The following is a 22,920-nucleotide window of genomic DNA, read 5'->3' as shown; positions in this document are numbered from 1 at the left end:
AACAGAGCAGGGGTGGCTTGGGCAGATCTTAGGGGAGGGGTTTCAAAGGACAAAGCAAGAGTCAGGTACTCAGAGCCCCTCGCATCAGATTAAACTCTTATGTGATGAAAATCCATTGTTTTTAAAGCTGAACCTCAACCCCTCTTAACACACAGTTCTTTGCTGGGGTGAGGGAGAAGCACGGGAAAAAAATCCTACTAACTGTGTCTGGATCCCTGATGACTTTTGACCAAGGCAGCTGGACTTTAGGTGGGTTTGGAGTGAAACCAGAATGAATCCCTGTCCTATCTCTGCTGGAGAAAAGGGGAAAAGGCATCTGCTCAACTCAGTCCACTGGTGGCCCAAACCCCGATTACCCAAAGTGTGTGGCAGCAGGCAGGGCCCTCTGCAACATGGGGACTCCAGGGGTGTCTGCAAGCAGGGTCTGATCGAGCTGGTGAGGTTTTTGGAAGAACCATCACCACCAATAACACCATAGGCAGGATTTCAGAACAAAGGCTTTTTCTCATGAGTTAGCAGAAGCAATGCTGGCTACTGGCAATTTACACTTCCCTCATAAATTACATTTAAGACTAGGATTCTGTGTCATCAGAAAAGATACATTTTATTTTTCTATAGAATATTTAACACACACTTGAGGAGAATGATGGTGTTGTCAGGGGCTTGGGGTGATACAGAGGGCATTTATTCATTTATTTATTTTTTTTTAACCCAGAAGGGTTTCAACCTGTGCAGGGGAGTTCTGGTAGAGTCAGGGGAGGAAGCAGAGATCAAAGCAGGGGGCAGGGAGCACAGAATGTGAGGGAAGGGGCTCCCATGGGAAAGCCATGGCAGATCTGGCCCCTGGAGATGTCAGGTCCCACATATAGATCCAAAGAGTCCTTTCCATGGTTTCTACACTCTCCTCTGCTCCCTGCCCAGCCCCTCACCCATCTGTAGCTGGAAAGAGCTCCAGAGTTCAGGCCATGTTTGGGTACCCCTGGCTGTATTGTCTCATCCTGTCATCCAGGACTCTGGTCCATCTCTCTGGTGTCTCTCTGAGCTCTCCACATCAGCTGTGTAAGAACTGCAGCTTCCATGGGTTTGGGGATTCTTCCTAAAACTTTGATCAGTGACAGGGTGCATCCGTCAGAAATTGGGAAGCAATAGGCTGGGCATGTTTAAAAACAAGAGTGCTCTTATGCTGCAATGCTGGCCTCAAATGTGATCACTGGGAACCTGTGCCAACAGAGTCCAAGCCCTTTCCTTCCCCAGAGTTTCCAAAGTGACTTGGAAAACTGAGGAATTCATTGAGTAAAAGTTCAAAATATATGTTTTTTCTCATTCTTTTCGTATTTTGTCCTCGTGACCCAGCACCTGGCCTATTCTAACCATGAGAGGGATTGGTCCCTAGTTATCAGCCCCTCAGCAGATGTAGCCAGGAGGCCAAGGTAGGGAGCCCTCTGGGATCATTCCTTTTCACTCCAGAGCCTGCGGAAAGCAGCTGGGACATGTGTCAGGGAAAACACGGATGCAGGTCACCCTGTGGCTGCCCTGGGACACCTCAAGCAGTAGATGAACCTTTCTCTTCCTTCCAAGGGACTGAATTCCCTCCAGGGCACTGCTTTCCCCCTCTGTGGCAAAGCAGAGAGCAGCCCTGCTGCAGCCTGATCCCTGCATCTCCCTTCCCAACAGAACTTTTGCAAGCTGGATTTGCAGAGATTTGTTGTCATAAACTTTGCTGCCTGTGCAGCAGGTTAAAGAGCTCTGGAAGAGGAGGGGAGAACTGGCAGATTGGGTCATTTCCATGGGAACGTTGTGGGAAGATTGATATGTGCCCCGAGAGGCGGGTGCGCTCATTAGCATGTTCCAGATCCTTTCCTGCAGCCTTTTTTCTTTTCCCCTGCTGAGGAGGAAGAACTGGAGTGTTTTCAAGGAAGAAAGAATGTGAATATCTTAAATAAAAGCACCACTGCAGATCCCAGCCCTGTGCAGCAGAGGGTCTCTGGTGCTTGTCCCAGCACAGCTGGGAGAGTTCTGGCAGCGGCAAAACCCGAGGGAGCCAGGTGGGTTTGCCCAGGAGAGGACAACCCTGCAGGCATGGGGAGACAGATGGTACCAGCCATCACCAGCTGGATGCAGAGCAGTGGTGCTTGGCAAGGCCTGGGAAGGAGAGTGGACAGAGCAGCTCCTTGTCTGGTGGTCACAACCTCTTGGTGCAATGGGTTCTTCTCTGCTGCAGACCCACCAGCCCACGTCTTTCCACATCACAGCACCATCCAAGACAGTGAGATGGACTCCAGCTCAGTTTGGTGAGCTGAGCACAGATCAGAGGACATCAGATCACCTCCACGTGCCTCAGTTTCCTCCCAAAGCCCTGTTCTGCCTGCCCAGCACTGGGGCCTGCCAGGAGCCCTCACATATGCTAACCATTTCCAAGAGTGATGGTGGGCTGAGACAAGCCCTTCAGTCTTGCTGGAGCCAAGAATGAGAGGCCAGATGGTGCATGACCTGATAAAGCCCCCTGTGATCTTCTGTTTGTTATTCTCCTACAAGCACATTGTCCTGGGAAAAAATCCAAGGGCTCATTTCCAGGACCCAGACTCTTTTCATGTGAAATAACAACTGCACCTACTCTGGCCACACGCACTGCTCGTGTGAGACCCTCTGCCTGCTGCAATAAGGTTTTTGGGTGCAGAGGGGCTTATGAGGTCTCCAGGAAAACCAGACTTTAGCTGCAATTATCCTCCATGTTTGTAGACACCTAATGAGAGAGTCCCAGCTGTGACAGCCCTCCCATGGGTGTTACTCCAAAATTACTAGCCACAAGAATTTCTTTAAAATAGAAACCTCTGCTCTGGGCTATGTAGGAATTAATCACTAATAAATCATAACACTCGGGAGGAACCTTAGTGTTGCAAAGCCGATTTTAAGAGCTTGCCAAAGTGTACACGAGCGTAGAAGTGGATCTGTAACCTGCTCCTCAGGTGAAGAGTGTTTGCTTCCCTCCCACCCCAATTAGTTCCTGTTGGGCAGTGAAGTTTGGATGGTTGGTCTCTGCAGGGCAAGAGATCAGTCTCAGTATCCATGTGTGCAACGTGGTCAGGACTGGAAAAGATCAAGGCACACATTTGCAATAACAATAATAGTGATGTCCCTGGAGTGACATTTCACATGCAAATGAAAAGAATCAAAATATCAGTTCCTGCTATGACTTTGTTGCTGCTGTAACCAAATCCAAGTGAGGCTTGAAGCCATCCCCTCTCCTTGACTGGCAGCAGAGCTGTGATTCTCTATTTCCATTCTCAGCCTGAGTGGACAAGCTGAAAAACAGGGTGAGGAGCTGGGGCTCAGGAGAGGCTCATGGTGGCACTTGCCAGATGTTAGTCCTGTCTCAGGCATGCAAAGTGAAGGGTGGCAGAAGCTCTGTATGGTGTGAGTAATAACTAACCCAGCACCCTGAGAGCTCAGCACAGCCCTGCAGTGAGCCCTGAGCCTGCCCTGGAGGGACTGGGGGCTTTGGCTCTCCAGGCACAATGCACTCCATCCCTGGGGTGGGAAACGTGTGTGGAGTGGCCCCAGCAGGGAAGATTTCCTACAGTTTGGATTCCAGTCAGTCCTGACAGTTGCTGTTCACCTCCAATATCCGACTGCATCCCTTCCATCCCTGTGCCACCCGACACAGCTGCATTACTCTCCCTCCCAGGACACCACAGTGCTGGGTGTTTGGGGTGTGGTTTGTGGCCTCTGCACAAGTGCACACAGTATATACGTTTTAATCTGAAATCACGTACCACTCAGTTTTAATTTTTCTAGTCAGACACTTTGTGCAGTCCGTGTGTGTCCTTGGAAGAGGCAGGGACTGGGTGCAGTGGTTTGAGCCCACAGCCCCTGGGCTGCCTTCATCCTGCACACAGCACAATCCCCTGTGCACAGCCCCACTCCCTGCTCCCAGGGATAGTTTTCTGGAAATTCAGAAGCACAACTGCTAATCCATTTATTAATTGTAAAAATACTCCCTCTGATATTGATCACTCAGGATGAATTTGTCTACCTGTGGGAGACCTTGGCAGCCAGGGAGCACAGGCAGGATTTATGGTCACAGGGTGCATGGGGGTAGCACTTACTCGGGCCATTCTCCCAGCAGAGCAGCTTTGAAACCAAGACAGAGCTCTTTATCTGAAGACACCTTTTTTTTTCAACAGAGAGATTGTCTGAGGATGAAACTGATGGTTTAAAAAACAAAGAAGAACAAAAAAAGGAATTGAAACTGCACGGGCTATTTTCAGTGCCCAAGATGAATGAAACATAAAAAAATAAAATAGGTTGCAAGTTTTGAAATCTAAAAAGGACCAATCTGAAAACATGAAAATCCAAGCAGGTGCTGTCAGCTGCAAGCACTGACAAGGTAGGCTCCTCTGCTGGCGAGTAGTGGAAAATTTCAGCAGACACACATGGGACAACACAAACCTGCTCATCTGTGGGGCTCTTTAATTATCAGGGGAGACCTGCAACACATTACCTGCTTTGCTGTTGCTCTTAATTCCTGGCTTCTAAGACTGCTGATGCAGCTGCTGTGAGGGCAGATCTGACCTGCAGTCCTGTCACAGAAGGCTGCAGCAGAGACCAGCAGAACAGGAGTTAAAGCACCAAGTAGGAGAAGGCAAGGGCAGCTCAGCCCTGTGCCCCCACCCACAGCACCACCTCACACAGTCCCCCAGCCCCTCACTGTGCTGTGACTGTTCTAGTCCCTTACCTCAGTATGGAGCAGGGAGAAACTATCAGGACGAGGGGTAGGCAGGGCTCTGAGGACAATCAGCCTCACCAGTGTCACAAAACCTCAAGATTTCTACTCTGCAGAACCACTGCCCCCTCCCACAGCCCCTCCACTCCAGTTCAAGAGAGGAAGCCATGCACAGTAATTTGGAAACAAATCTGAGCTGCCCATTTCAAGGTATTGCCCTAAAAACTCATTTTCTAGTGTGTAGTGCCAGCATGGGATGTGTGTGGGTGGGTGGAGGACAGAGGGCAGGACCTGAGAGGGCTGGATGCTCCATCCTCGTGGCTGAGCCAGCTGGTGGTGGCATCAATGGCCAGAAGGAGCTGCTCCAGCACCAGGGATGGAAGGGCAGTGGAGACAGCCAGGCTCAGGGACCTCCCTTGGGCAGCAGCACTAGGACCCAGCAAAGCCCCTTCCAGCACAAAGCCCATGCTAGGCAGGGACTGGGGGCCCCAGGGGTCATGGAACTGAGGGCTGAGGAGATTTCCAACCTGCTGCACTTGTATTTGGGGCATCTCCTGCCTTCAGCAGTGACTGTGACCATCAGCTGCTCCCAGGGCCAGGTCTCCATCCCTGCCTAAGGACAGGGGTGTGATGGGACAGTCCTGCTGACACTGGTACATGAAACAGGAATAGACTGAACAAAAAAGGGCAAAAGCACCTTCTCACCCACAGATTTGGGTTCATGCTCAGAGCTAGAAGATATCCTTTTGTGGCTGAAGCAGAAAACCCTTCCTGGAGCCCTGCCCTTCCTGTCTCCTGTTCATGGCAATTTGGTGCTGTTCAACTGCATTATACTTGACTTACCTGTCAGGCAATTGCAGTACATGGCCTTAAGCAGCCTCACCACATCCAAGTGTCCCAGGGGTGCTGTATGGGCTGGATGTGCTGACAGCACTAATGCTTCCTGCCCTGGTGACCATACAGACAAGCAAACAGGGCACTGGGGCTTCCAGAGGCTTTGCTGAAGTTTATTAGCTTTTATAACAGTCATGAAAATAATTGGATCTTAGACACGCACCAGCAATTTGGTACTAAGGAGAAAAAAACGAGGCCAGATGAGGTGTAAATCAGGAGTAACTCCAGAGCTGCTGGTGCAGGGTGGGCAGAGCAGGGTGAGGTGGAGAGGCAGAGTGCAATGAGTGCTGGCACTGGATGGGGTTTGGGAAGGGTCACGGAGTCCGTCCTTGATGCAGTTACCTGGCCCATCTCAGTGAGGAAGGGCATGATATGGAAATGCCTGGGCCTGGTGCTGCTCCGGGAGCACCCAGGAGTCGTACCTGCCCCAGTCTCTCCATTCACATCCTGTGGGTTTCACACCACCATTGTGGGGTGCCTGAATAGGTCCTTTGAGGCACTGTGGGCACTGCCTGATGGCCGTGGGCACTGGCAGCACTTGCCCCACTGTCTGCCTGGCTCCCATAAATGGCCACGAGCCACTGCCAAGCTCAGGGATGCCTCCCTCTACTTCCTGGGACTCTCCCACCTTGTTCAGCACCCACCTCCACCCTGCTCTAGTGATGCTGATGGCAGCTCCAGTCCTGTGCCAGCTTTTCCTGCAGGCTTTTCCCTCTGAAGCACTTAAAGGAGACAGCATCACCCCTTCCATTTTCAGACAGGGAAACTGAGGCCCAGAGGAGCAGCCTCAAGCGAGCAGCCAGAAGAGCCTGCAGTCTCTGGGGTTTGTCCTGTGCACTGGCAGAAGGGAGCTTTCCCAGCACCATTCCTTGCTGTGAGCCCTTCTACCAGGGCTGCTCTGGGAGGGACGGGGCAGAGGGGCTGTTGGGGTGTCCTGACCCCAGGCAGGGGCTCTGGGTGCTGCTGACAGCCACGGGTGGGCTGAGCCATGCCACGAGCTGTGCAAGGAGCAGCTGACTGTGAGCTTTCAAGCACAAAGCCAGTGATGCTCTTGCCCCGGCTCCATCCTTGCACACATGCTCTCCACGCCAGCTCCATCCCAACAAAGCAGTCCCTGTTCCCTGCTGCATTCCCAGCTCCTCCCCAAGCCCCATCCCAGCCAGTGCTGGATTTATGAATGAGTGCCCTGCCCTGGTGGCAGCAGGCCATGCCAGCCCGGGTGGCTCATTGCAGGGAGGAGGCACAGCGGGATCTCACTGACGTCGGGAGCAGCCCATGGCAGGGATGGCCCAGCTTTGGGGTGCACACCCTGTGGAGGGCACGCTGCTGTGCCCCTCACAGCCCCAGCCTGGCCCCATGCCCGCTTGCTGGGCACTGTTTGGGATTATAACTTGTGAGCTGCCTGTGCCAGGTTTCCAGCTGGCACCACTGCAGGGGAAACAGTGCTGAGCCCTCCCGTCCTGGCGCAGCAGCAGAGCCCGTGTTGGTGCCGCTTCCTTTTGCTGCTCTGGGATGGAAACTCTGGCCATGGCAGGGATTTCCTGGAGAAAGGCATCCCCAGTGCAGCACTGGGAGCTCGGGCAGGCAGGCAATGCAAGCCTGAAGCAGACAGCAGTTGCCATGCATCTCCATCCTCTCCTAAACCTTTTTTCCTCCTTGTATCTCCCCTAGAATCTCCCTACAGGCTGCTCCCCACTGCAGCTGCTGCAATGGGCTCACGGGGCCTCTCCCATGTCCCTGGAGGGAAATATGAGCCCCAGCCCATGGCAGCAGAAACCCAGGGAGACCCAGAGCTGGACGAAAACCCTTTTGCTGTCCTCCCACACCAGCTCTGGGCTCCGGAGAGACACTTTCCCATGGGCTCCTTGTTACTTATAGATATATTTTTTAAGGCTGCTTCACATCCTCGTGGTTGGGCTGTGATATGAGCTATACTTTGCTTTGCTTTGCCACCAGGCTGCTTTCCTATAAACACCCTGTTTATGTTCACTGTATGGAAAGATATTTAAACCTATATTTCAAACCACCTACTCAGGGCTGGCTAAGCCTCTCTCTGTAACTGCAACTGCAGTTATTACCTAGAGTTAATATTCACACATCTCCATGATGGATTCAGAGGTGCACAATCCCGATAAAGGCCTTAGGGAGTAATCTGGTTTGTGTGTCACAGGCTGCCAGGAGATCTCAGGGCTGCATGGGAGAAACCCTCAGACACACCACAAGAGGATCTCTGACTTGAGAGCAGAAGGGCTGATCCAGCTCCTGGCTGCCTGTGTGTGTGCCCAGACCAGCTGCTCCCCCTTTTCCAAGCAGGCACCAGGAGCTGCTTGCACAGAGCTTCTGCAAGCCATGAGAACAGGAGCAAAAAACAAGCATCCTCATCAGCAGGCCTTGAGTTAAGTTAAATATTCCTTTAGAGAGTTTGTTACCCACATTTCTGTGCTATCTCCACATCATCTGAGCTCTCTAAAGCTGATGATTTATCTCTCTACAGACACAGATGTTGATGTTGATATAAATGATACAGACCCAAGACTAGATCTGTTGGAGAGTCCTTTTGCTAGTTATGGTTTACATGATTTGCCTTGCTCCATCTTGCCCAACCAGACCTGGACATGTTGTTGATCAGGGTCTAGAGGTTACCACCATAAGAAGTTTATCCCATCACCTTTTCTTGGCCACCTTGACACAGGGGCTAACTGCACCTTCCCTTCTCACTGCTTGCTTACCTGCTCCATTCTCTGGCTTCATGCAGAAGAATATCTGTATTAAAGGGAAAACCTTTTTATTATTGTTAATTTAAAGCCAGCAGTTTGTTTCTCTGGCTCAAAGATGTAATTCCCCAGCAGTGCAAGGCTCCCTTAGCATGGAGAAGTGCTCACATAAGGTCTAATCACTGATCTAATTAAACTGATTTGCTACTGTGTTAAATCAGTGCAGCTATATTGAGCAGATCAGGCCTAAGTTTCTATTCCACCTCATCATAAAAAATGGTAATAAAAAGCACCTTCAAGACATCAGTGCTAAGAATTCAAACAGAAAGTTACATTTATTATTTTAAATTCCATCTCATTAATTCTGGGATGGGGAGTTTTGAAGGGGGATGTGAAATCCTTGGCATTGACACTATTCATCTCACATTTTATGCAGACCTCTATAGGACATGCAAATATTTATTAATGTTCCAGAAGGGTTTAGGGAGTTTAAAAATCTGAAGCCTATTGAAGATGACAACTCTCTTTTAAAAGTAAAGAAAAAAAAAGGCAAGCCAAAAAGAACCTCATTATTTTAAAAATCAGTTTCATGGTTATTTTTATGCATTATTTGAGATTGACTATTGTTTCCCTATGAAGTATCTTTCATTACTTCCTCCCTGACAAAATTACTTTAAAGTAGTTATTTCCACTTGAGGTTTTGGTGGATTTCCTGATCAAGAGTTCATGCTCTGGCTTTTGTAGCTCTGTTACAATACTAACATTACGAGTTATTTTAGGAAAGATTTATGTTCCAGCAGAAACCATAATAAATAAATTTCAAACCAGCGATATGGACATTTTTATACAGAGCTATCCAATGTACAGATTTGATCATCGGATTTTCAGAGCCAGCAGCCTTAGCCTGACAGCAAGCCAGCATGAGGCTCAGACACAAGCATCCCCCCAAAACCTCTCCAGCCTGGGGTGATGTGCCTGAGGTGACACTGTGACATCACATTTGTGGTTGGCACCCACGGGTGCCAGTGCTGGCTCGTGGGTTTGCTCTGCTGGGTGACCCACGGCAGTCCTGCCCCGAATGAACAGCCCCAAAACGTTCTGCACCTGCCTCTGCCAATGGTTTGCTGCACCTTGATATTAAGCCAAGGGTTTGCACCCAGGCTGGACTCAGACACGGTCTGATGGACTGGGAGGGGGTGTTACAGTCTAACCCACCTCCAGAGAGAGGGTGGCCCTTAGAAGACCCTGCCTTAAGCTACTTCTGCTCAGTAAGGGCATTAATCACCCTGATGAGCTTAGATCTGAAACTGCCGCCTCTCCTTTGAGTGGCTCTCACCTGATCAGCAGAGGATCCCCGCCCGCATTTCACAGCCCATCGCCCGTGCTGGAGGGAGGGGCCACGAGCCTCATTTGCCGGGTGATGTGTTGAAGCACAGAGACCTGAAAACCGGGATAACCTCTAGCAGACCCTTCTCAGTGTTGGGGGTTTGCAGCCCCAAAAGCAGGGTTGGTCTCTATCGCAACTTTACCAAGTGTCAACTTGCAACAGACCACCTATTTTATTTTCTTCTTGTGCTGAGAGGGAACCAGGTCTACCCAGAGCCTGGGAAGAGCCAGAGAAGAGGCTGTACCTGCCTGGCAGGAATCCTTGGAGTCCCTGCTGAGAGCTGAGGCACCCGGTAAGAGCTGCCTGTGCCAGGATGGCTATCCAAGGACTGTGCTGGAAGGGATGCAGGATGGGATGCCCCAGACAGGCTGTTCTCCAAGCAGGGTGCAGCACTGTTGTGGCCATCCCTGCTGTTGAGCAGTTCAGTGAGCACGGACACCAAGGAAAGCCTGTGCCAGAGCAGGGACCGAGCAGCCCTCAAAGCCCTGGGAGCACAGGACTTTCCATCCCGCTGGGAAGTGTCCTCCCAGCTGCATGGGGCCACCAAAGCTAATAAAGCCATTAATGGGGCCACATGTCACCTCCTGACCAAGGCGTGAGCAATTCACACCTCGCTCAGGCTCTCCAGGCAGAATGCACCCGAATTTGGCCAGGCTCCCCTCCAGCCTGCGAGGTAAGCCAGCTAAAGGTCAGTTCCCCACGGTTTGGGGGCTCATTTCCACTGAGTTTTCCAGACTAGGCTGAGCTTAGGCTGTCTCAAAGCCCTCGGGCTGAAGTGGGTTTTGGCGTGGGGCAGCAGTGGGGTGGCAGACTGGTGTGTGGGTGGAAGCTGTGCCAGGAGTCTCTGCTGAATTTTCACTGCTTGCCACTGACTTGAGCAGAGTTTTTAAAGGCTCCATTTCTGAAGTGCTCTTGGGTTCAGCAGGGACAGTCTCTGGAATACATCTGGACTGGTGTTTGGAGTGACAAGTATCAGAGCTCCCATGGATTTTGGATGGGTTTAGGCTCCTCAGATCTCCTGGAGTTGGGCCCAGCATTCTTCACGTGGCGCAACTCCAGAAATGGAAACACTCCAAGTGAGCAGTTTCTTTCCCAAAATGGGGATTCTTCTCTCCTTTTGATGGAAAACACTAGAGACAGGGGAAATATTATCTCATTGTACTGTGAGGGAGAGCCATTTATGAACTATGGGTACCAAATTTAACTCAGGGTATTTTTTTAATAGCAGTTCTGATGTGAAGAGAAATGTTTGGACCCTTTCCTTGCAATGTCAGGAATCTGCTCCACAGAATTATGTCACTTTGTGAGAAACAGCAACTGAAATCAACTACAGGAGGGGAAAAAAAAAGAGAAACCAGATAGCCTAAATCCATGAGAAATTCATAGCAGGGGCACAGATTATATGAAATGGCTCCTTATCTCAGCTGTATTTGCAACATGTGAATGCTCAGAAAGAGCCATCCTATTGCCTCCTACGCCTGCCACATTATGCAAGGGTGGCTGTTCTCACGTGCTCCGGGGCTCCCGAGGCGCCCACACTGCTGCTGGAGCCCCAGGATGGGGCAATCTCCAAACACAGGGCCCTGACTGCTCTGCACAGGACAATTAGGAGGCCAGGCTGAAGCAAGGTGCTGTTTGTGATCCCTCCTTGCTTTCCCAAGCAGGACAGTCTCTTTTAAATGCTGGCAGCAGGGAGGGACTGTGGAACAGTGGGATTTGTGTCCCTGGCTGTGTTCAGCGCTGTGCAATGGCCACACACCATAGCAGCAGGTGTAGATGGGTTTGTGGATGTTGGGTGGCTCCACGAGAAAATGCAGTTATGTGCTCTTTAGATCATGACCCAAATGTTCTTCCCATTACACCAACCTCGCTACCCCCGATGGCTCCCTTAACCACGGCAAATGAGGACATCATAAAGTTCAAGTGATACCAGCTATTGTTTTCTGACTAATAATTTCCCAGGACTTCTGCAAGCTTCTCCCATCCCAGGTGAAACTCAGTAATTAAGACTGACCTTTGAAAGCTCCCACTTACAAGGGTATCTGCTGGTTCTGCTTAATGTGCTCCCCTGTCTTACATACAAAGCTGTGAATAATTGCTGCAGTTTATTAAAGTGGAAAATAAAGAGCTTTCAAAGCACTGAGATCATTTAGTTTCAATATATCCGACAGTACATAATAGGTATGAGTGTTTTGAGCAGGTCGTGCTAATGAAAAATGAGTGGGGAGTCGTGTATCTGACTGCTCCTATTTTGTACCAGTGTTACTTTGTTCTGGCGACAGCAGGTTTACAGGATTACACCAACTGGGAATCCTGCACATCAGGCAGGTCTCTGGCTGTGGAAAGAAATGTAGACTAGTGATAGAAGTATCCAAACCATAGCTCTTACAAATGAGCTGAGACTCAAAAATCATGACAGGCTTTTAAAAATTAGATTTTTGGATTTAAGTCTGGTTTGTAGCCGGTCCTTCGTTACCTCTTCACTAGCAGAATGCACTTGTGTTATATTCAGATGGGGGCTTTTGTTGGTTTGGGGTTTTTTTCTCTTAAAACATAAGTACTAGAAACTGGCTGCTGCCTCTGACAAAAGTAGGTTCTTACAAAATGATATAAAGGAAAACAAAACAAGTGAACTTGAATCTGTGGGACTGTTAATAAAATTTAATGAGTTTGCAATGTTGTGTTCTTCCTCCTGCACTCTGAAAGAGGGTCTAAGGCCTGAACTTTTGATATTGTAATCAAAAATATCAAGATATGTGTGTATTTAATTACCAAATCTGTTTCACTTTCAAACTTGAAATGCATCATGTAATAAAGTTAAATATAGAAGAGAATTAACTGGAGGAACATGTGGATGTAGATGGCTTTGCCTGAGGCTAAAAACAAGGCAGTGGCTTGGAAAGAGAGCTAGGGGGGAATTGGGGTTTGGGTGTAGAGGTTTCCCTTGTGTTGGTCCATGCACAGGAGTGGGAACTCCGGCTGGAGCAAGGTGTGTGGGATCCCATCCTGACACAGCACTGCAAAGCTGGTCAGGAATACAGCACCCCCTCCCTCTCCCAAAACAGGCATCCTGAGCACAGCGTGAAGCCTCGATTGCACCAGATAAATCAAATCTCACAATTCACCAGGATCAAGAACTGGAGGGTTTTCTACTGGTTTTATATCCCGGACGATTTATGATTTAATTTAAACACGTAGTTTCCAGCCGTTTCTTTTTGCAAGCAATCACCGCGGCTACATTAACGATGGTGATGGACTGCAGTCCCGGGGAGCCCCGGAGAGAGCGCTCAGCGCTCAGAGGTGTGAATTCCCCCCATTTATCTTGCTGGGGTGTGCACGGCCTTGCCGGGCCGGCAGGTCCGAGCACGTTAACCTCTTCACTGCCAGCCTCTGCTGCGGAAAAGGCTGCTTAGAGTCTCCTGAGCTGGCAGGGACCCACAAGGACCATCGAGTCCAGCTCCTGTGCAGGACAACCCCAGGACCCCACCGTGTGCCTGAGAGCGTTGTCCAAACGCTTCTCTAACTCTGTCAGGCTTGGTGCTGTGACCACTGCCCTGGGTTGTACTGGATTTTCCCCTTCCTTTGGCAGAGACTCCCGTGTCCCAAGGGATGCCAGCGTGGGAGGTGCAGACTCCTGGAGAGGGGTGGTGCAGGTTATGGGTTTGGAGATCAGAAGGTTTTTTTATCACACAGGTCTTTGCAACACATGGGGTCGTGCAGGTGTTACAGTTTAATGTGCTTTTGAACAAGTTGTGTTTTTCCCTGCCCCTTTGCTTCTAACAGCAGAGCAGAGGCTCCCTGCAGGCCCCAGGATAGCCCTTTGGAGACTGGAGAGCAAACGGATCACACAGAATGGCTGGGTTTGGGAGGGACCTCTGGAGACCATCCAGTCCAGCCTCCTGCTGAAGCAGGTTCACCTACAGCAGGTTGCACAGGTTTGTGTCCAGGTGGGTTTTGAATATCTCCAGAGACTCCCTGTAGCAGATGGGAGCTGATTCCCGGGAGACAGCTCGCCCTGGCTCCAGCTCAGCTGTCTCAGCTGGATGTTTCCTTCCTGGTATCACTGGTGTTTGACAGCAGTGGCACAAGGTTTTCCTTGTCACTGATGGACCTGGCACTGCTGCCATGGGAGTGGTCGTTATTAGCCCTGAGATACCAAACCAGGCTCCCTGTTCCTCCAGAGCTCTCCCAGCCAGCTGTCAGCAGGCTCCTGCAGGCAGCACAGCACTGAGCTCTCCTGTGCCAGTTCTGGGGGCTCTGTTTTGCCACCAGACACATTTGCAGACGCCTGTGAGGATGGCAGGGGCTGGCAGAGGCCGCCCTCCCTTCCCCTGGGCAGGGCTGGCTGCAGATGCAGCGCAGTGGGGGGGCCTGTCAGGTCCCTTCCTTGTGGCAGAGTCACCTGAGCAGGGCTTCCTGGGGACACAGAGGTGTGAGGTTTAAAGTGAAAATGCTGTTTCAAATAAAGAGCTCACAGGAATTTCTAATGTTGTAAGCTGGAGGTGCCAGACCACTTCCAGGCTGTCCCACAACAGGCACAGCCTCCACATCCCTGGATGGCAGCAAGGAGGGGCTCCAACCCAGAGCAAAGCCCCTTTTCATCTCATTCTTGTGAGCCAGGGGCACACACCTCTTCCTGGTGTCTGAAACAGCCTTTTCATTATGTTTATATTTAAAAACCTAACAGTGACTAAAGCAGTTCGCATAATAAACAGCTCTAGAGCCAGAAATATTTGCCTGCTCTTGGTAAAAAAAGGAAGTCCTCAGATCCTCTTCTGAAGACTGTAAGCAAGTGACAGAGTTTTCCCTTTGCAGGATATAAATATGCAGTGCAAATAGGTGGCTGCTGTCGCTGCTTACATTTTGATGTATCTCTTCAGATAGCCTGGCAGCGCCAGGTTATTTTAGTGTCAAATCAAAGCTCTGGTTGTGTAAAGAAGCTGAGGAAAGGTACAGTCTGTGTTGCAGCAGAGGATGGAAGCTCCAAGAAGACTGGAGGCAGTCCTGTGAGACATGTACCAGCCATGCATACTAAACCTGCCATTTAGCACAACGGGAAGAAAACCCGTTTATAAGAGCTGCTGCAGAACAGAAATAAATGTCTCCAGATTTCATTTGGGGCAGGGATGTGTTTTTCTGGTGGGCTATGTGATTCATTATCACATTTGCTAAAAGAAAATAAACCTTTTGTTCCTTTTTACCCTCCATTTCCTTGCAAAAGAAATTAAAGGCCCTGTTTATGCCAGAAGAAAAACCTTGCTGTCTGATCCCCTTTTTGAAGCTCTTTTATGCAATGCACCACTGCTGTCCTTGACTTTAACGAGCCGAGCGAGCCCGAAGCTGCCGGATCTGCATCCCCCCCGAGCGTCACGCTCAGCTGGGTGCAGGGCAGTGGCATCTCCACGTGGTTCCCGTGGGCTCTGTGCTCCCGCCTGGTGCAGGGGCTATAACGAGGGCTCAGCCACACACGTAGCAGACTGATAAGGAGGGGTCAGTGGCACAAGTCCCACACCCCGCCCGGCTCCTCTCCTGCCACAGGAGCATCCTGCCTCCCTTGGAAACTGCCCACCAGCTGGCGCCTGTGGGGGGTCTGGAAGGAGCGGGCCTTCAGGGCTTGCCTTGAGAGGTCCTGCCCAGGGGCTGGGGCGCCGCGGGGGGTGCGGACGGTGCGGCCGGGCGGGTTGTCCTGGGGATGGACCGGGATCAAATCCCGCACAGCCGCCCCCTCCCCGCCGCCATGCGGCCCGGGGGCGGGGCCTGCGCTCAGGGGGCGGGGCCTGTATGCAAATAGTCTGTGGCTCATGCGCGCTGCGCGCGCAGCGGGGCACGGGTCTTACACAATGCACCGGGCCCGGCGGCGCGCGGAGGGGGCGGGGCCGCGGCCGCACATGTAAATACGGGCCGGGCTCTGCCGGGCCATTGGAGGAACGGGAGGAAGGGGCGTGACCGGATATGTAAAGCAGCGAGCCGGGGTGGTGGTGGGAGCGAGCACGCGGGAGGGGCGTGGCTTGTATGCAAATATTGCCGGCTCCGCGGGGGGCGTGGCTCGGATGCAAATCCACGCGCGGTCGTTTCCCGCCCTCCCGCCGGCCGGCCCCGCCCCGCCGCTATAAAATGCGGCGCGCCTGCGCACAGCGCCGAAAACGGGACTTAGTCTGTTACACAAGCGCGCCGCGCTCCCGGTCCCGCTGCGCCCGGCGCCCCTCTGCCCGCCGCTCTGCCCGCTCCCGCCGCCCCGCCCGGCTCCCGCGCCTCCGGCATGAGCGGCGACCAGCTGCACAACGATTCCCAGGTGAGCGCCTCGAGCCCGCCCGCGGGGCGCGCTCCCGCGGGACCCCCGCCGCCGTGCTCGCATCCCCCCGCGCCGGCCCCGGCCGCGCCGGCCGGACACCCCCGTAACCCCGGCGAGGGCGCCGTGCCCTGCCCGGCGTGTCCCTGCGGACAGCCCTGCCAGCGCGGTGTCCCCCCGCCGCGGCGGGGGCGGTGGGAGCGGGGAGCGGTGTGACCCCTGCCCGGGCGGACACGGGGAGGGGGCGGCTGCCGCGCTGCCCGGGCTCGCTCCCCTTCGGGGGGTCCCCCCGTGGGCCGTGCGGGCGCCGGGGTGGCGATTCCCCCACCCCCCATCACCTTCCGCATCGCTCCGGGCTGCTCCCATTCGGTATTTAATTCCCGTAAAAGCGGGGCCGGGCGGGCGGGGGGTGCGGCGGGCCCCCATTCCCGCGGGGCCGGCCGTGCTGACCGTGTGTCCCTGTGTTGCTCTCCCCGCAGATCGAGGCGGATTTCCGAGCGAACGGTGAGTGCGGCCCCGGCGCGCCCCTCGCACCAGACATGGCGTCCCAGAGACTAAGTCCCGGCTCCGCGCTCACCGGCCCCATTGTTCCCATCGAGCCGCCCCGAGCGCCCCTTTCCCGCCGGGATCGGGCCCCCCCGGCCCCCGCCGCCCCGAGTGGGGGCACCGCAGGCCCCCGATCCGAGCGCTGCGGCCCTGCCCGGGTCGCCTTTGGGCCCCGATTCCTCCCTGGAAAGTCGCCTTGTCGACGGTCGGGACTTAGTCTCTGCGCCATTTTCTTTTTCTCTCCTCTCTCTGTGGCTTTTCTCTCCTTCTCCTCCTCCCCGAGCAGCCGCCGAGCCGCCTCTGCAGAGGCGCCGGGGCCGCCATCCCCGGCACCAGCCCCTTCCAACCGAGGGGAAACCAAAGTTTTTAGCTAAAAAAAAAATTAAAAATCCCCCAAGTCTTTTTTTTTTTTTTTTTTTTTTTTTTTTAAATCGCCAGCCTCCCTTCCCCCCCACACTGCTCCCCGTCTCTGTTCCTTTCAGGGAATCCTTCCCTTCCCCTAAAATGAAGGGTGATTGCAACATGTTGCTCTTTAAAAGAATCTGTTGTATCCCTTTTAAGATCGGCCTCATTGCTTGTCTTGCTGTTTAATTGATGTGACTTTATCTTGTTGGGTGGGTTTTTTTTAATTAGAATGAAAATCCACTTTAAAAATAAACAACACACCATAGCGTAGACAATTCCAGAAAGGTAGACAGCATCACTTCAGGGAGTTTACAAGCTAACTTCATTTTATTCAGAAATATTTATAGCAGTCCTGTAATTTTATATATGTATATTTTATATATGAATTTTATGTGTATATATTTATGTATGAATACGCTTACATGTCTGTTTATATTTATATTTGTATGTATACATACATTATTATCTTTTCTAGTCAGCCTGATGGCTGCTAACTTTTTCGGATTGTTTATTCATTTTTCTAGGTAGCAAGGTAATTGCAAGCCCCCTCTCACCTGATAGGTGTCAAATTGAAGGGCTTAAGGAGGGTGAAGGGGAGTTGAGGACGTACAACCAACCTTTGTGTGTGTGTGTGTGTTACTGTCACTGTTTGGGATGTGTGAGGAGCTCTGAGCTGTCCTCTGACTGCTGGGGTGGTAGAGGACAAAAAAGTGGTTGAAAATATCTGCTTGACTTAGTTACACCGATTTTTTAGAATGCTTTTCTGCGTGATGTCCACGTGCCTGGGTGCTTTGTAAGCTACTGCGTGTAAATATTTACAGATCTACGTTTGTGAGCACCTTTCTTTCTGTGAGTTCATTGGAATGTGATTGTGTGTGTACAGTAGGAGCAGACAGTAGCAAATGCACAGTTTTTGAACTTTCATTTCCATTCTGAATCTATAGCAGGGCTCTATGAATAATTCTTGAAAGAAAGGATGCAGTGGATTTCCCAAGAAGTACAGGAGTAACTCTCAAAGCGACATAAATATAAGCATATAATTGAATACATGTAGCTTTCTTATGCTGGGAAATACTTGTTTAAGGATCATCTTTTTTTAGGGAAAAGCACTCTCAGGTCAGCTTTAGTTATATAGTGATTTACATAGGGGAAGTGATGTATGTTTGACCTTTCCACTCCAGCTTCCAATGAACCTTTTAGAGGGATTTTTCTCCTCTGTTGTGACCATGTGCTGTTTTATTCTTTTACGAGTTTTAGACATACAGCACTTAAAAACTCCTGCGGTTTTTATTTCTACCATGTGTTGGAGGAATTCAATACAGAAATTCAAAGACACCTTGATGGACAAACAGAATTCCTGGTAAATCAAGCACACCCAACAGCTCCATACCAGTGTAGGTATCAGCACCTTTCCCTCCTGTTGTCATTACTGATGGCAGTCACGTAACATCGTTGTGACTGATCAGAGGCCCCTAAAACTCGAAATCCTTTTCGGCGCTGAAAGGTGCGTGTAACCCTGTTAGTCTTGTTCAAGGAATAATGCTGAATAGACAGTGTCCACTCTGACCTTGTGACCACCACTGATCTCCCTGAAAACCTGTCAGCTCTGCTTGCTCCCAGTCTCGTTTCCTCCGTGCAGGAGTTCTGTGCACTCGTGTGTCGGGAATCGTCGCGCGCGGATCCCGGATCAGCGGTTCTCGTTTAGCAGAGCAGTGAGGCTCCAGCTCTTATTTTCTTGTTTTGATCCTGTTTGGTGGCAAAGATTCAGAGTGGGTTGTAGGAATCTCAAGTACTTTTTTCCCCCCCTCCAGATGTTTAGAATTGGTTTGTACTTTGATTATTGTCAGGCAGCACTCCACAGTGGAGCCAAAGTGTTCTCTTGGGCCTCCTGTGCTTTACATTTCGGGAAGAGAAGTTTTTCTGTGGGCTGGTACTGACTCATTCTAAATATTGAGTGTACCAACAGTAAACATTTTTGTTAATAAGGAATGTTTTAGGTGACTCCTGGATAGTGTATCAGTCTTAGAGCAGCTTAAGCACTTTGAAGCTTCCTGTTGTTATTAATGTTCCTATCTGGGTCAGTGGACACACTACCTCGGGTTGTGGTCACACAAGTTGTTGCAGCTGCAGTAAGGTGGGTGGATCTGCCCGTGGCAGGTCACCAGGGAGCACCCTGGTTGTAACTGGGAGCTTGGATCTGGTTACACGCCCGTTTCATTGATGGCAGGGTAGCGTTAGGTGTGAGAGAGGGTGCCAGCAGGAAATATGTGTTCCTGGCTATTTCTTGTCATTAAGTAGCCAGATCACTCTAAGCAAGAGTGTCCTGGGCAAATTCCAACTTGGGTAATTGCATTCTGTGTTGATATCCAGGTTCCCCCTCCTGTTTGGCCGTGGTGGGTATTTTTTTCACCTTAGCTGTATTTTTAGTATCCGTACGCTTTTCAAAGAATTCCCCGTGCTCAGTCCCAGCAGTGCCTGTTTTCAGACCATCCTGAGAACAATGCTGTGCTGAAACAGCGAGCCTTTTCTACAAGTGACATTCTCACAGTCTTCACCGTTGTAGAAGGGAAATGGAGTCCAAAGCTGTCGTTTCCAAATACAGCTTGGACATTGAAAATGACCCTTTCTCCACAGATTTGGATTCTGTTGAGTTTTGCCTTTAAGAACTTTGTTATTAATGTTGGATGTAACAACCTTTTACTACTGAGGACAATGTTGAGACTAAAAGCAATTTATCTTGACTTTCAGCTCTCCCATTGTGTTTGCAGAGCTCAGTAGATAAAAATGACTTTTGTTTGCAAAATAATCAAATTGCATTCCAAAGCTACTAAATTCCACTAACAGCTATTAGTGTCTTGGCTGTTCAGCAGCCTGTGTTCAGAACTTGTGTAGAATCCAGAATTGCTCTGGGTGGAAACTGAGGACATCACCCCAAGCAGTGCTTTTTGCCTCTGGTTGATTTGACCAATGATGTTAAGATGCAATTTGAGGTCAGCATCACTGTAGGAACCATTACAGTGTATTAACAGGAGTCAAGTGTGAATTCGTCCAGTGTCACAGAGGTGGCTTCTGGAATTCAAATATGCTTGAAGGAGGGCCTTCTTTAACACTGACTATTTTTTGGGGGGAAAAAAAAAGCCCTTGCAGCTGCAGCATCTTATCAGGAGCTGGCAGGTTTTTTATGTTGGCCTGAGCATTCATGTGGCACCTCTGTATTTATCAGGGTGACAACATGAAGGGGAATGCACAGGAGGGAAATGAAATTAAACAACAAGAGTGCCGAACCAAATGCCTTACAAGTTAAGGAATTTCAGCACGTTTTGTGTTTTGCATTAAATTCATGTTTCATGTGTGCCAGAGCTGTGCAGTAAGAGGTGTGGGTGATTTAAATGCTAACAAACTGAAAAGGAACATAACGGAGATCCTTAGGATTTCTCAGTGCTTGTGAAACAGTCTGTTGGAGACCAGATTTGTGCTTCCTTGCTGCTGCTTTGCTGGTACCTTCCGGGTGGGTGAGCCTTTTTTGAAGGAGAGCAGGGCCACTTCTGGCACAGGGCTGTGTGTACCTTAGCGCTGCTGTTAGAGCCCCTGTACTAAACAAACTGCACGGATTTAGGAAGCTTGAAGGCACTGCCTGTGCTCGTTCTGTGTGTCACACGTCAGGGAGGTCTGTCTAAAGTTCCTTGGGAGCACGTCTCACCAATGCTTTAAGTGTCAAGTGCTTGGCAAGAGGTCCCAAATACAAAAGGTAGTTAATGGTGTTTAGGTGCAGATTGATATCTCTGCTGAAAATGTCCTTTGCCTTTTCTGTGGTGCTTGGAGATGTGAATCCTGAAGAATGGAGCCTGTTCCTTCCTTGCTGTGCTCCCTGCCTTTGCTCCAGACTGCAGCTCTGGTGATGAGCCTGCATTGTGGGAAGTGCTGCCCACAGCCCCAGAACAATGCTTGGGTAGTTTTAAGTCTGTAACCACTTAGCTTTTTTTTTTTATTTTAGAAGCGTTTCACGTCAGACGCCAATCTCTACAAAATTTCTTAGTTTTGTTTTTTTGCAATGATTTTCAATATGTTCGCAGCAATCCCTCTCAGGGCTTGTAGGACATAACAGATAATCTTCAGATTGTTACAAGTGAGAATACTCTGACAAATTGATCATTCGTGACGCTTCTCAGAAATGTAAATAAACGTACTGTTGGTAAACTGCTCTTAACTATCATGTGCTACTTAAGTCGGTTGCCTCAGTTTTCCCAGCAGAAGCCTCAGAAGGGCTTTGCTGGAGACCTTGAGGTCTGTTGTGTTAATTGTTCTGACACATTCAGCATTCAGGTTAAAACTTAATGGGTGTCTTGTGGGAGTGGGGAGTTGAGTGCCCTTCTGTGAGCTGCGGCCAACTTGTGTTTTTGTTAAAACTCAGCAGAATTACTTAAATGTGCTGGAAGATGCGTTTTGGGGGTTAATGGCCCGTGTGCTTCCTTCTTCCAGCAAGTTTTCTTAAGATGTTTTTCCTTTTTCTATAGTGTTAATCACTCTGCCGTTATTAGAGTGTTGTCAGGACTACTTTGTTTACTTTGTAAAACATGACATTTTTTAACTGGGGACCAACGTAGAAGTGTGCTTTTTTTGCATGGCTTCACATAAATTAGACACACAGCTCATAAACGGGATTGAGCACAATTCAGATTTAATTTCATTTACAAGTGTGACTTCAGATATTAGTTAGATAGTTCATTGAATTCCAACCTCCTGAAGGTTTCTGCAACTGTCAGCAGAAACTGCAATAATATGTAATTATAGCAAGTACTTAACATCTCATTGACTCAAATTCCTCTGTTAATGATTTCACTGGATTCCTGTTAAAGTAATACCTGCTGAAATAGCACAAGCCACTGCCCTGTTAGAGGGAGGCTCCAGCTCAGATTGTTCCTGGGGTTGTAAGTTGCTGTAGTTCTGCTAAAATCAGCGGAGCGCTGACAGTGTATCTTTTTTGTTATTGGTCTTCAGGGATGAGCTTTAATGTCACAGTGACTATTTAGGAAAAATACAATTTAACCTAGGAAGTCAGTGCAGATTTTTTTTCCTATGGCTTTTCAAGATGGGGCAGTTTCTCTTTCGAGTCTGCTCAAGCTGGTTATGCTGATGTAATTTCTCAATTCCTTGTACAACATGCAGTCATTCACAAATATTTATTGGCTTATTAAATTGAATTGGCTTTGCAGCTGCCAGTTTTATAGAAACTGCCCCACATTTTACAGAAAACCTCACACTCTGAAACATGGGAGCAAAATCTATTTAATGTTGTGTGTTCTGTCCTGCCTGGGGTCCCGAGGACTGTGTCTTAGCTTTGCAAGTCTGAGAGAGGATATTCGATGCAGAAATCAGTGTTTATCAGCTTGCTTTCCTGGGACTGTCCCTTCTGACAGAGCAGGTGACAGATCTGCCTGGCCCTACCTTCTCCCTGCAGGACTCTCGTTCTGAGCCGTTAAGCACTGCTGGTATTTAAATACAGATCATCAAAATATGGATATCATTGGATTCCAGAGTGGTTCCTCCTGTTAAGAGAACAGGAGAAGGGGATGGGCTTGCTGTCGTTTCAGCAGTGAGTGTGCTGCTGATCTTCTGAAAAAAAACCAAAAAACAAACCAAACAAAATCAATTCAAAACCCAATTTGTGGCTACAGTGGGATCATTCTGTTTGAACAGCATTCCCAGTCCCTGCTGTCCTTACTATGCCATTGTGTCCGATCCAGGGAGCTCCCACCACATGTGCTCTGGCTCCCACTGTCCCTCACTGGCTGAACGCTGGAATTACTACGGTGTGGAAGTGCTGTTTGTTCTGGGCAGAGCAGAGAGAGCCTTTTCTGCTGCAGGCTCCTGCTATTTCCTAGCTCAGCTCAACACACTGTAGTGGTGGTTTCCCGGTGTGTACGACACTACAGTATTTTTAGCACAGCATTTGTTCAAAATG

The 22,920-nt window shown here is 50.0% G+C and overlaps 1 protein-coding gene and 1 long non-coding RNA gene across 2 annotated transcripts in view; both read left to right on the top strand.

Moving 5' to 3' along the window:
- Nucleotides 1-7,909, top strand: part of LOC116795364 — a 37,730-nt gene extending 29,821 nt beyond the window's left edge. Inside the window, exon 3 of the long non-coding RNA XR_004360032.1 lies at nucleotides 7,788-7,909. This is a non-coding gene — a long non-coding RNA (uncharacterized LOC116795364). The remainder of the gene's footprint in view (nucleotides 1-7,787) is intronic.
- An 8,000-nt stretch (nucleotides 7,910-15,909) lies between these two features.
- The window catches only part of TOP1 (DNA topoisomerase I), a 65,679-nt gene continuing 58,668 nt past the window's right edge, over nucleotides 15,910-22,920 (top strand). The window contains exons 1-2 of the mRNA XM_032704925.1: nucleotides 15,910-16,010; nucleotides 16,487-16,511. Of these exons, the coding sequence (XP_032560816.1) occupies nucleotides 15,978-16,010; nucleotides 16,487-16,511 (58 nt within the window). The 5' untranslated portion in view covers nucleotides 15,910-15,977. The remainder of the gene's footprint in view (nucleotides 16,011-16,486; nucleotides 16,512-22,920) is intronic.

Source organism: Chiroxiphia lanceolata, chromosome 17, assembly GCF_009829145.1.
Source record: "Chiroxiphia lanceolata isolate bChiLan1 chromosome 17, bChiLan1.pri, whole genome shotgun sequence".
NCBI classification, from domain to species: domain Eukaryota; kingdom Metazoa; phylum Chordata; class Aves; order Passeriformes; family Pipridae; genus Chiroxiphia; species Chiroxiphia lanceolata.
Note: the sequence above shows the minus strand (reverse complement) of the source record. Positions and strands in the feature narration are given on the sequence as shown.